This window comes from Scomber japonicus, chromosome 8, assembly GCF_027409825.1.
Source record: "Scomber japonicus isolate fScoJap1 chromosome 8, fScoJap1.pri, whole genome shotgun sequence".
Taxonomy (NCBI): domain Eukaryota; kingdom Metazoa; phylum Chordata; class Actinopteri; order Scombriformes; family Scombridae; genus Scomber; species Scomber japonicus.
This window is the reverse complement of record NC_070585.1, coordinates 9,734,561-9,746,086: the sequence shown is the minus strand read 5'-3', so window position 1 is coordinate 9,746,086 and position 11,526 is coordinate 9,734,561. Positions and strand designations below refer to the sequence as shown.

At 38.0% G+C, this 11,526-nt stretch overlaps 2 protein-coding genes across 3 annotated transcripts; one reads left to right on the top strand and one right to left on the bottom strand.

The window, feature by feature from the left end:
• Positions 1–759: 759 nt before the first annotated feature.
• polr1d (RNA polymerase I and III subunit D) lies at positions 760–4,169 on the bottom strand. 2 transcript variants are annotated; one of them, XM_053323337.1, is made up of 5 exons: positions 4,104–4,169; positions 3,460–3,557; positions 3,019–3,095; positions 1,692–1,774; positions 760–1,075 (listed from the first exon to the last, which is right to left on the bottom strand). In XM_053323337.1, the coding sequence occupies exons 1-5, from the start codon at positions 4,140–4,142 to the stop codon at positions 1,028–1,030; spliced, it is 345 nt and encodes a 114-aa protein (XP_053179312.1). In that variant the 5' UTR covers positions 4,143–4,169; the 3' UTR covers positions 760–1,027. The 2 variants fall into 2 exon arrangements, with proteins under 2 accessions (XP_053179312.1, XP_053179311.1); XM_053323336.1 differs by lacking the exon at positions 760–1,075 and adding an exon at positions 1,082–1,379.
• Positions 4,170–4,896: 727 nt separating this feature from the next.
• sybl1 (synaptobrevin-like 1) lies at positions 4,897–11,246 on the top strand. The gene is made up of 8 exons (XM_053323330.1): positions 4,897–5,085; positions 6,042–6,219; positions 8,286–8,343; positions 8,718–8,855; positions 9,226–9,316; positions 9,433–9,500; positions 9,646–9,738; positions 10,163–11,246. Exons 2-8 carry the CDS (start codon positions 6,074–6,076, stop codon positions 10,235–10,237), a joined length of 669 nt encoding a protein of 222 aa, XP_053179305.1. The 5' UTR covers positions 4,897–5,085; positions 6,042–6,073; the 3' UTR covers positions 10,238–11,246.
• Positions 11,247–11,526: the final 280 nt, after the last annotated feature.

Below are 11,526 nucleotides of genomic sequence, written 5' to 3'. Positions count from 1 at the left end.
ATGAAGTTGTTTTTGTATATATTAAACAAATAAGTTATATTAGTGAGTTTTAGAGGCTACGAAGCTAAGTTAAGCGCCCCCTTCCTGACTATGACTCGGTATTTACGTAGCATAAAGACATACGAGAGCTATCAATCTTCTCTTCTAAGTCAAGGCAAGAAAGCAAATAAGCTTATTTCCCAAAATACTGAATTATATTAAAATATATAATATATATTTTAAAAATATAATATATTTGAAATATATTGAAAATTAGGGAAGTCCAATATAAACAAAAAAATAGTATTGGCCTAATTCTGAGACAGAGCCCACTTCTTGTACTGCACATATATTTTGTCAAATATTTTTGTTGTTGTTAGTTGCTGTTTTTCCCTCAAACTATGTTCCATATCCGCAGAGACAGCCATGCGCAAACATGTGACGGACAGAGGGATATGATTAACCTCAAATAAACCTCATTATTTACACTTCTTTCCCTTCATTTTCCCTCTCTGTCTTCCTGGCAACGAATGAAGTCCCTCACACCACATTCCTCCGCTAATAAGGATATTCTATCTTCCACTGCTTGCTTTATTGTAGAACACCGCTTCAAAGGACAGATGAGAACAATTTGGTGTTTGAGGGTCTCATCACTTTAGGTTTGGACATCCCTCAAACAGCGTTATGTGAGTAGTTATGAAAATAAATATTAAACAGCACAAAGTGAAATGGCTGGGTGTTTTTCGCACTGTGAAAAACAGAAAATTATTTGGGTTTAAATTTAATATCTTAAACATGTTATGCTTATTTCAACAATTCAAGAATGATGGACACAAGACTGCAATAAAAATGTATCATACATTAAACACCAATTGGATCATAATACAAAAATGAAAACTGTACAAATGTTTGAATGTGAAGTAAGGAACTTTCCATACATGCAAGAAGTGGACATAAAAATAAAAATATCAAGATACTACTTTTTATACACTTGGTTTGTAGATACTGTGAGTCTGACGTCTTCATGTATTCACATATATGACGCTCTTCAGTCCATGGGCTGCTCCTGCCCGTCTTTGAACTCATTAACTCTAGCCTGGAACAAAATGAAAGAAGATGTAGTTACAGAGGGAGTAGAGACACTAGAGTGGGTGTTACATTTAATCTATGCTGACAGACTTCCCTGTCAACATACGACCAATACACAGAATCAACCAGCCAACCCAGGGTTTCTTCCTGCATCTCACATGAAAGCTAAATTACTCCATGTGTGGAAATTGAGGTTCAGTTCTTGCTTGCATTCCTCTGCAGGGAGGTCAGAGCATTGGGTCAGCCGCCGAACAGGAGCACTGCAGCGGGCCGAGACGAGGGCCCATCAGCAGGGCAGAAGTTACTGACAGCTGACGCAGGAGGATGACTGATGAGCCTCCCTGCTCAGTGCACGATGCTGCCAGACCACTAAGGATCACTAGCAATCCAATTTTGGTGGTAAATCAACAGAAAATGTGAAAATGTGCATTATTAACTAGCCAAAAATGGGTTGGACTGCGCTCCACTTGCAGCTACTTGAAATGAAAATAAATCTGACACTGAGAGACAAGTATAATGATTCAAAGCGATAAGTTCATACTCAGACCATTGCTGATTTTTCTCAGGAAAAAAATCATTGACTGGTTTACCACATGAAGGATGTATAGTTCACAAAGGCTCACCTGAAACGTGTTGAGAACATGCTGACAAACATCGCTGAGCTCATTCAGACCCCTCCGCAGAGGCTCTGTGGCTGGTGCACCACCTGAAACAAAAAGCAGACAACAACTGTTAACAATGAAAACAAATAATAACGCTCGCACTCTATAGACCAACCTTTTCTAAGCTTTATTTAGCAGTCAGAGTCTTCACAGTCCTTAAACAGCTATCTAAACCCATGCCCGTCACACTAATGCTTGATTTTGCACATTCAGTTATGTCGAGCGCAGCCATGATGACAGCTTGCCAGGGTTGTTAGAAAGCAAAACCAATAAGGAAAGAAATAGTACTGAAGGGCCAGCTTTCCTAAATTAGCAACACACAAGCTCCAATTTGCAACATGATACAAATATTTCCTCTAACTCATTTTGACGTGTTTTACGAATCAACCATTGGGTGAATATGCAAGGCCCCTGTATGATTACCAAATTGTGACAAATATTTGTGAAATGTGTCAAATCATTTGTAATGTTAACAGCGCTCACACATCACTTTTGTGCAGTCTGACCAAACTCTCAACCAAAGTAAATACAGTGATTTACCAAATAAAAGCAATAAATAAATGATACAATACTTCTACACTCTCCATTAGAAAGGTATGACATGTTAAACTAACTCAAACTAAATATGGCAACTGCTTCCCGAAGCTGATCAGTAGGTCAACAGGAAATGAAAAATGAATGTGTTACGACAGAGATTACACAAGGTTTTATCATAGATTAAATATTTTACAAAATTAAGAAAATGATCTATATCATATTACGTTTGTGTATTTTGATAATATGACTGAGTGGTGAACAGCCACCCGCCAGTTTTCATGGCCATGGTTTTGTGACAAACATATGGAAGCAGAGCTGAATGGAACTTGGGGTTTTTCCTGGTGCCTGAGAGGTAATCATCTTTTGCTGTGATGAAGCCATGAGGAAAGATCCTCCAGGCTTTCTCTAACTTTAAGAAACAAAAACAAGTTGTTGTCTCAGTCTTGCCGAGTCCTTTCATGTGACAAGTCTGCTGTTATCTGATGGCACTTTGTGTAAAGCGGCCGACAGATTATTTATGTAACAAGTGGAATGGTTATCGTTCTCTGAGAAATGGAAGTCAGTCCCTGCCTTACTTATTCGGCTGAGTGGACAAAGTGAATGCACCAGACTCCAATCAACATGTTTACTCTGCGACAGAGCCAGAAAATGTTTACTCTCTCCGGCTTTGCTACGCACGTATGCACACATAATTGAATGTGAAGAAGATGATGGCAAAACGGGGGGGGGGGGGGGGGGGGGTGTCTCTCACCTCTTGTCTGTATGCGAAAGTTGATCTTGCTCTCGGATGGATGGGTGATGGTGTAGCCACAAAACTCCACATCCGCACTGATGGAAAACAGGAAAGTGATAATCAATATTTGGATTAAAATGGGTGGAGGTGTGTTAGTGTGAATATAATTTCCCCACTATCAACTCATCCCAGCTGACTTAAACCAAAAACACTGGGAACAAAGACAGATCCAATAAGTGATTAAAGCCCATTTGGATATGATAATGATTAATATTCAAAAATATGTTTTCAGCTGTAATGACACAGATTAAAAATCAGTCATAATCTTTGTGCATTAAAACATGTCACAAGGGAGGTTAAATGATGTATACACAAAAAGAAAACAGGTCAAGCCCATGACTAATACATGCCAAGATACATAACAGTGCAATGCAGCATTGTGCTAAGAAAAGTACTGACTTCTTCATGATCATGTATCTCAGAGAATTTCCCAGTGTATGGTCTTCATCATGCAGCACAAACGTCACACAGCCCTCATCGGCTCCATCAGCCTGGACCTAAAACACAATAGAAACACTTATTATGAGATCACACATCCAACTCCAGACAGAAACATTTAAGTATTACAGAGATTAGTGAGTGGGAACTATTGTGCATGGCCAATACATGCAATACTTATTATCTAACAGATGTATACTGTCATGTATCAGTTTCTCATCATTAAGCAGTATGCTGGAAAAACTGAGGTCTTTGAAAGCACTGCCCCCCAGTGGACAAACTCTGAATGAGCTATATACTGAAAGGGAACCTTATGTAAATTAAATCAAGAGAATAGCGCTTCATATCAACTTACAGCACATTATAATTATCGATATCTAAGCTTGCATCAATAAAGACATCTGGTTTAGAGTTTATTTGAAGTGAAGTAACTGTTTTGTCATTGCTAGCTGGTGTGGCTATCCACGTGAGGAGTTTACAGACAGTGCAAATGCTATAATTAGCTTCCTTTAAACTGCCTGTTTTCTTTTAAACTCAGTTGAATGACGGTATGGTCGTGTAGCTAAGTGTGAAATGAAAAGTAAGTAAAGGTTTTCGCTTCTTACCATCTCCAAAACTGGTTTCTTTTCGCCTTGTGCTGCCATGCTTTTTCTTTACATGTCCGACTGTCAATATTAAAAACGACGGTGTTTCAGCCCTCAGCGCTGTCTGACAGGCAAGGGGAAGGGCAGCGGGGCTGAGCTGATTCTGGTAGATTGGACAAACTGATAGAACAAACAGAACAGACATAAAAGCTACTTCTCGGAGACAGTATGGCAAGCAATATGACATGAGCAAGAGCATATCTAATGAAATGCTCAACAAATAAACTGACCTGGACACTTTGACTGTGCAATATCAGTATATATTTACATTTCAACTTTAAAATCCATGCAATAATGCATAACTCAGGTGTATTATTATTTACCACCAATATTACTCTTATAATATCGGTGGTAATAATGTTCCTTTTTATTTATTTATTTTTGGGGTTTTTTTACTACTATTGTGTGTTTATCAAGTGTGTACTTACTTTATTATTTATTGTTCTTATTCTTTCTATTTTTTTGTTGCTGTTTATTTTTTTTGCTATAATGCAATAGTGCAAATTTCCCCACTTTGGGACTAATAAATAATATCTTATCTTATCTTGAATACTTGAATACTGTACAATACTGTATACTAATTACAGTTATACCATATACACAAAACTCATTCCTGTAAGACTCTGACGAGGGCAAATGAAGTTGAAATCCGGGACTGCCGTCATAATTTGACGTAGGTATGAAAACATTTGACGATGACACTATATATCAGGAAGTGAAAAAATGTAGTTCAAAAGCGAAACAACACAATTGAGTATATAGAGTGATGAACGTGGTAATAACTACATTACCCAGCATGACAGTGGATCTATTTCCGGTCTGGGTGATTTGTACAAGCAGAAGTCACTCGAAAGGGATTAGCTAGCTTGCTAGCAGCAGAAATCTTTTTAGATGTTGGAATTTGCGGTAAATGAGCTACTCTGAACACCACTGACACACCAAGGTATTTGATTTATGGTTATATATCACTGTGAATCGCGTTGGCTTCGTAGTTAGGGATGATATTTGGTGTTGAGTGAAAACAGCTGCCTACCTAACGTTAAGTCAAAAACATCATGAGCTAACTAGCTAGCCTGTTGTTTTCCTGTCATCGTTTGTCTGGTTTTCGCTTTCATTTCTGGTTAAATTTAGATCATGCAGCTAATAGTTAATATGTGATCAATGATACGTGAATTTCTATGTTATACACCAAAACACTTACACTCAACCTTGAGGTTTGCTTCTGATTCGGGGTTAAGGGAAAAGTTAAGGGAAATAATAATAAGAAATGGTTATATTTAACGGCTGATTCTACTTTGTTCAACCACTTTCACTCATAAAAGGTGTTAGACACAACCCACTTCCAGGTTTGTGAAACCTTTATTTTGCTTTTGTGTAATGTATCAGTTTTGTCGTCCTTTTTTCATGTTTTCTCAAATAGAATAAAGGTTTCACAAATCTGAAACTGTGTTTTAATGAGTTTCTGGAATCCACTAACGTAGTCCAGATTTGGCACGTGTAAGTGGTTTAGGATGAGGTCTGCATAGGGAGAAAAGCAGTGAAATCACCCTTTTTTCTGTTTTCATAAGCAAAATATCAAGAATCTGAAAATTAGGCTGAACAGCATTAAGGTTTTTAATAATATCCAAAACGCCATCACAAAAGTATGTGGTGAAAAAACAGAGAATCACAAACATGTATCTATTTATGTTTCTCTTAACTTCCCCTCAACCCTGAATCGGAAGCTAATTTCAGCATCGTCACCTTACACACAGTTTTCATCTCTACTGTTTGTAATGTCAAACATTTCAACACAAGCTTTCTCTGTTGAGCAATGTCCTCTTGCCCAATGTCACTCAGCTGTCAACCTGCTCAGGATCATCCAGTAACATCTCTCTGCTCTTGTTCTTGTGTTGTCAGCTAGCACCAGAGTTGAAAGCCCAGCTGTTGCCATGGCAATCCTCTTTGCTGTGGTGGCTCGTGGAACCACTATCCTGGCCAAACATGCGTGGTGTGGTGGAAACTTCCTAGAAGTGACTGAACAGATATTAGCTAAAATTCCCTCAGAGAATAACAAACTGACCTACAGCCATGGCAGGTAGGTGTAATGTATATATGTCTGTGTGCGTGTGTTTGTGTGTGTGTGTGTGTCTGTCTGTCTGTCACTCCCATACTGCTGTACTCATCCACACATCAGTATCACGCGCATGTCGAGCACCCTTATGTTGTGGTTACACCTGTCCATCAGCCCTTCTCAGTTTGGCAAAGTCTATATAATGTATTAGTATGTACCAGTGGTTGGGGTGATCTGTTACATGCATACAGCAATACACCAATATAAAGTACACAGTGGATAAAAACTGCAATCTTTTCTAGAGTGCTGTCTAAACTGCCTCTTAACTGATGAAATGGCTGAACCATACTCTTACTAAACTGGACTCTACATTTCATATCCCTCATTTAATCCCTGCGCTTGTCACTTTCATATATTTCTTCCACTGGACTTTACATTGTACACTGCATTCAATCTCAACTGTTATGTAACTTACCTCACATTTAATTTGTGCACTTATATGCACATATATTTCATACACTTCATTTCTTTGACCACAGCACAGTCCACATTTCTTTTGTTTTTTAGCACCACTTTGTTTCATCATCAGTATTATTATTATTATTATTATTATTATTATTATTATTACTCTTGTTCTATTTTTATACTTGTGTTCTGTTGCTTCTATTTTTATTCTTGCATTTTGTCATTTGTGGGAGGGAACACCATGACACATCCTTAGTATGCTGCTTGGCTGATGAACTGATTCTGATTCTTATGAATAATTTATGAAGGCAGACCATTAGTTCCCACCGGTTTACTCAAATGTAAATTTGTCAGCAACAATGACTATGCACACAGGCTTTACATCAGATTTGTAAACGTGATTCCTCTAAAACTCACTTCATATGTAGCTCTATGGTTGCAAAAGTTCAAAGTTGGATACTTTCCATGGGAATGAACAGGGATATATGGGAATTAACAAGAATTAATGGAAATTTACAAACTTGCATGTTAACCTATTACAGGGAACTTAAATGTAGTTAGAATAAAACATTTTATAGCATAATCTTGGCTAAACAACCAGATTTAATGCAAATAGAGAGAATATCTCCCCTATTCCTCAATCACATGCACATAGCACATTACTTACTGCAGGACCACACCCCCTACATGCACTGTGCATTCCTCCATCACATGCACACATGATTTCTGGAAGGAAATATGTTTATTTTACTCAACATTCACGTTTTTGTTGTTCAATGAAAGAATTGATTAAAGTTTTATAAATCAGTCAAAATGTAGTTTTTTGTTTTAAAAATGTTTGCTTTATTAGTTTGAATGCATGTCTGCTTATGACAAAACAAAATGTTTATATTTATGTTTGTATGCAGTTGATACAGTTTGTATAAATTACCCCAAATTTCCAGTTAATTCCCATATATATTCCCATGTAAAGTTTCCGGAAATGTATCAGAAATTTTCTGCCCCTTTGCAACCCTATGCAGCTCACCTTTACAAAATGTGCCATTGTAAACAAGACCAACAATGTAGGAACCATTTCCACTTACTCAGGAGATGTCATGTTTTACTAAATATTATTGTCAATAAGAGACAATAACATACATTTACAACATGATGTTAGCTCTTTTATTCAGGATGTCTTTCATTTACACTTTCACACATTTAGACTCAACTGTCAAAATGAGAAACCAGTCACTGTCTAAGGACCTGTGATGTCATACAATACTCAAACTCAGCAGTGATGTCATCTATATGCTCAGGTCTAGTGTGGACTGTCATGTATGAGCCCAAATGAGAAGCTGCAGAGCACTAAACACAGAGCACTCAGAGAGAGGTTGTAAACAAGTATTTACAACCTGAAACGGGAGCATGGAGTCACATGCCTCCAAAGTGCAATGTGAAGTGTTCTCACTTAAGTGTCTTGGTGAAGAGGGTAAAGGATCCCGCTAATGTCATTTAGGTTTACACTCCATTTACTACTGTTTACTTCTAGTTAAGGTTTACTCAGACATTTATAAAAACCTATTGCAATAATTGTGCGCTTCCAACTGCTTTTATGTTGACACATGTTTATCTTGTCGTTTCAGCTATCTCTTTCATTACATCTGCCATGACAGAATCATATACCTGTGTATCACTGACGATGTAAGTATTGACAGATGTGTTTGGATAAAAGGCCATCTGTAAATGTGTCATATTTGATGTGCAGGATTTAATATCAGGAGGCACTTTGTTTACTTTATAATTTCTTTTATTTAAACATGAACATTTGAATATAAACAAGAGCATAGAAGAACATTGGAGCCACTTTGAAAAATCGACACATACAATGACACACATGCCAAATACATCTGCAGCCACTTAAACTGCTGTTAGGACTAATTAGAAAATAATGATGGGAGGGATGGCCCAAATTAAATTTTTTGACATTAAGCTCTAGCAGAAATCAGATATACAAAGTTCACTAGATCTTTTCATCAATACGTAATTACAACTGATGCATCTTTTGTGTGTTTAAGGACTTCGAGAGGTCACGTGCATTCAGCTTCCTGAGCGAGGTCAAGAAGCGATTCCAGACAACCTATGGGTCACGAGCACAAACAGCCCTGCCGTACGCCATGAATAGCGAGTTCTCCTCCACGCTGGCAGCTCAGATGGTAAGCATGACAAACGCCTGAGTGTATTGAGCAACATTTGTCTTGTGAGGGCTTTGTGACTGCTGTTTTTTTCAAGTCTGTAAAAAAAGGCTCTCACATTTAAGCTGGAATTATGCCTCTGCAGAGGGTTTTATGGGTTAGTGTAGGTTGCAGATGCTTGCAAGAGCAACTCCCAAATCGTAACGTTGATACATTTCTTCATGTTTCTTACACAGATGCCTCATTCCTCATTTCTCTTATGTTTTCGTGGTGCTAAATGTGACAAATATGACCCCTAGTGGACTTTTATGTTACATCCCCAGTCTGTACAAGTATAAAGATGACAAATGACTCTTCGATCTCATTGTTCTGTCTGTTGTTTTCCATGCAGAAACATCACTCAGACCCACGAGGATCAGATCGCGTCACTGAGACGCAGATGCAAGTTGATGACCTGAAAGGCATTATGGTCCGCAACATAGGTGAGCTTCTCGTCAGTTTCCCTGTTGTTCAGTGATTCCTGGTGCGCCTTTTTGATGAAGAGCTACAAGATAATAAAGGAATCATTGTCTGTTTGTGTCTTTTTTTTTTTATACAGACCTGGTCGCTCAGAGAGGAGAGAAGCTGGAGTTGTTGATCGACAAAACAGAAAATTTAGTTGATTCTGTAAGTTTATCGTCCTGTTAGTTTTCTGATGCATGATATTTGGCAGTATGCATATTTGTATTTTGATGATAATTTAGCAAGCTATTCATACACAGAAATTATCACTGATTTTTCTTTTTCTTTTCTCTCTCCATTTTAAATTTAGTCGGTCACGTTTAAGACCACAAGTCGTAACCTGGCCCGTGCCATGTGTATGAAGAACTTGAAGCTGACTATTGTCATTGTGCTGGTGTGTTTGGTGAGTACGGACTGTCAGGGTAACTGGTAACATACAGTGTGGTTGTTCTTTACCCAAGTATGGAGGATTATTACTTCAACATTATCACTGCTGAGACATTGCCCATAGTGGGTCTTGAAATCAGAATGTCAAGTTAAAAATGTTATTTCTTCCTCAAATTTACTCAAATGAACTGCTCATAGTACACACACACACAGTACTATTTTTTATTTAGTAACATAAAATATTCCCAACATTATTAAGATATTCAGCTTCAATGAGGCTCATCAGTCCTCTAAAATTACAATAATTTACTTCAGTGTTAAGGTACTTAACACACATTGTAGCAGTGATGGGTGAATTCTCCTGGTTTGTATTTATGTGACACTTAATCAGAAAGTTGTATAAGAGATAACCGTTTTTTCCCCCTCTACGCTTTTTTCAGGTGGTTCTTTACATTATCGTCTCTGCTGCCTGCGGAGGCCTCACCTGGCACTCTTGTGTCAAGAGTGGGGATTAAAGAGAGGAAGATAAAGGAAAAAAGGAAGAGGGGGGAGAAGTGCCTGTTCAACTGTGCTAACCAGTGGACACAAAAGGAAATGCAACTTTCCTTGCTTAACTCCTCTAGCTTCGACAACCCTGGAAGACGCATGCTGCTGCTCCTCCTCCGGCCTCCTTCTTTTGCCTCCTCCTTGATAGTGTGCACATTGACTTGCCTTCAGGACAGCGAGTCCCACCTCATACCCACACTAATGGACAGCAGCCATGTGGCCTAAAACTGATGTGGAACAATAATCTTGTCTTAAACTAGTCTGGTACATTCATCCTAGCTCATGCACTTAGTGGCCTGATGTATCAGTTTGTGATACTGTCCTGCACCTATCTGTAATTAACCCATTCAGACTGATACAAGAATGAACCACAAACATAGCAAAGATTACTTTGTTAGTGTCCTGCTTTTCCTTTGATGTCAACAGAGACATATGGGACCTGCAAGTGCAGATCCACTGGTTAGAACTCCCACAATACAGTGTTGGATCCTCTGTGTAATCTCTGAAAATGAATATGTGACAAAACTGATGCAGTATACAGTATGTCTCAAGTGACAAGTGTCTTTAAAAACCCTATTGGTGGGGTCTCTAGAGTAACAAACACAGATCTTGTGATTTCCTTTATGTTTTATCACCAAGCACAGTAGTATCTTCTACAATGTATGTTGTAAAGTACAAGATATGATCATACAAATAAGTATTGTAAATTTTGATTGATATTACTAATTCTAAAGATATAATGCTTGCCTGATCTTGGAGCAAATCTGTTCCTCTGTACCACCTTGAGGCTTTCCTGTCCCTTTTACCTCTCGTAGGATGTTCAGTGTGCCCATATGTTCTCTCTGTTAACTCAATGCACTTTTTACATTGTACATACATTTGCTTCCTGGCATCATATGGTTTATTATCATGTAATTATTTAATTATTGTACATCCAGATTTGAAATAAAAAAAATCTGATGCTATCAAATGGTTGATCTCTACAGCAGAAAAACAAAGGCTATGATGACATGTTTTGTTACCTTTTGAAGTTTAGTCTGATTGTATTGGACTTCTAGACACCTTTATAATTAATACACTACTTCTATCATGAATTGATCAAAATGAGTTGTTTAAACTAAATGTTAGCTGTGGACGCCAACTCATCACATTATGCCTCTCGGGGGTCAAAGTTCAAACTAACAACACTGGTTCATCACTTCTGCGGCACAATTAGAGCTGGAGTCCAACATGACCAGTCTGCTTTTTTGATAAATAG

Excerpts from the sequence above, each read along its gene's own strand:
- polr1d (XM_053323336.1), bottom strand. The coding sequence starts at position 4,142 with ATGGCAGCACAAGGCGAAAAGAAACCAGTTTTGGAGATG. Across the intron at positions 3,558-4,103 it reads AGAAACCAGTTTTGGAGATG|GTCCAGGCTGATGGAGCCGA; the intron begins GTAAGAAGCGAA and ends ATTGTGTTTTAG. Across the intron at positions 1,380-1,691 it reads ATGTTCTCAACACGTTTCAG|CTGTCAGTAACTTCTGCCCT; the intron begins GTGAGCCTTTGT and ends CTCCTGCGTCAG.
- sybl1 (XM_053323330.1), top strand. The coding sequence starts at position 6,074 with ATGGCAATCCTCTTTGCTGTGGTGGCTCGTGGAACCACTATCCTGGCC. Across the intron at positions 6,220-8,285 it reads CTGACCTACAGCCATGGCAG|CTATCTCTTTCATTACATCT; the intron begins GTAGGTGTAATG and ends TTGTCGTTTCAG. Across the intron at positions 9,317-9,432 it reads CATTATGGTCCGCAACATAG|ACCTGGTCGCTCAGAGAGGA; the intron begins GTGAGCTTCTCG and ends TTTTTTATACAG.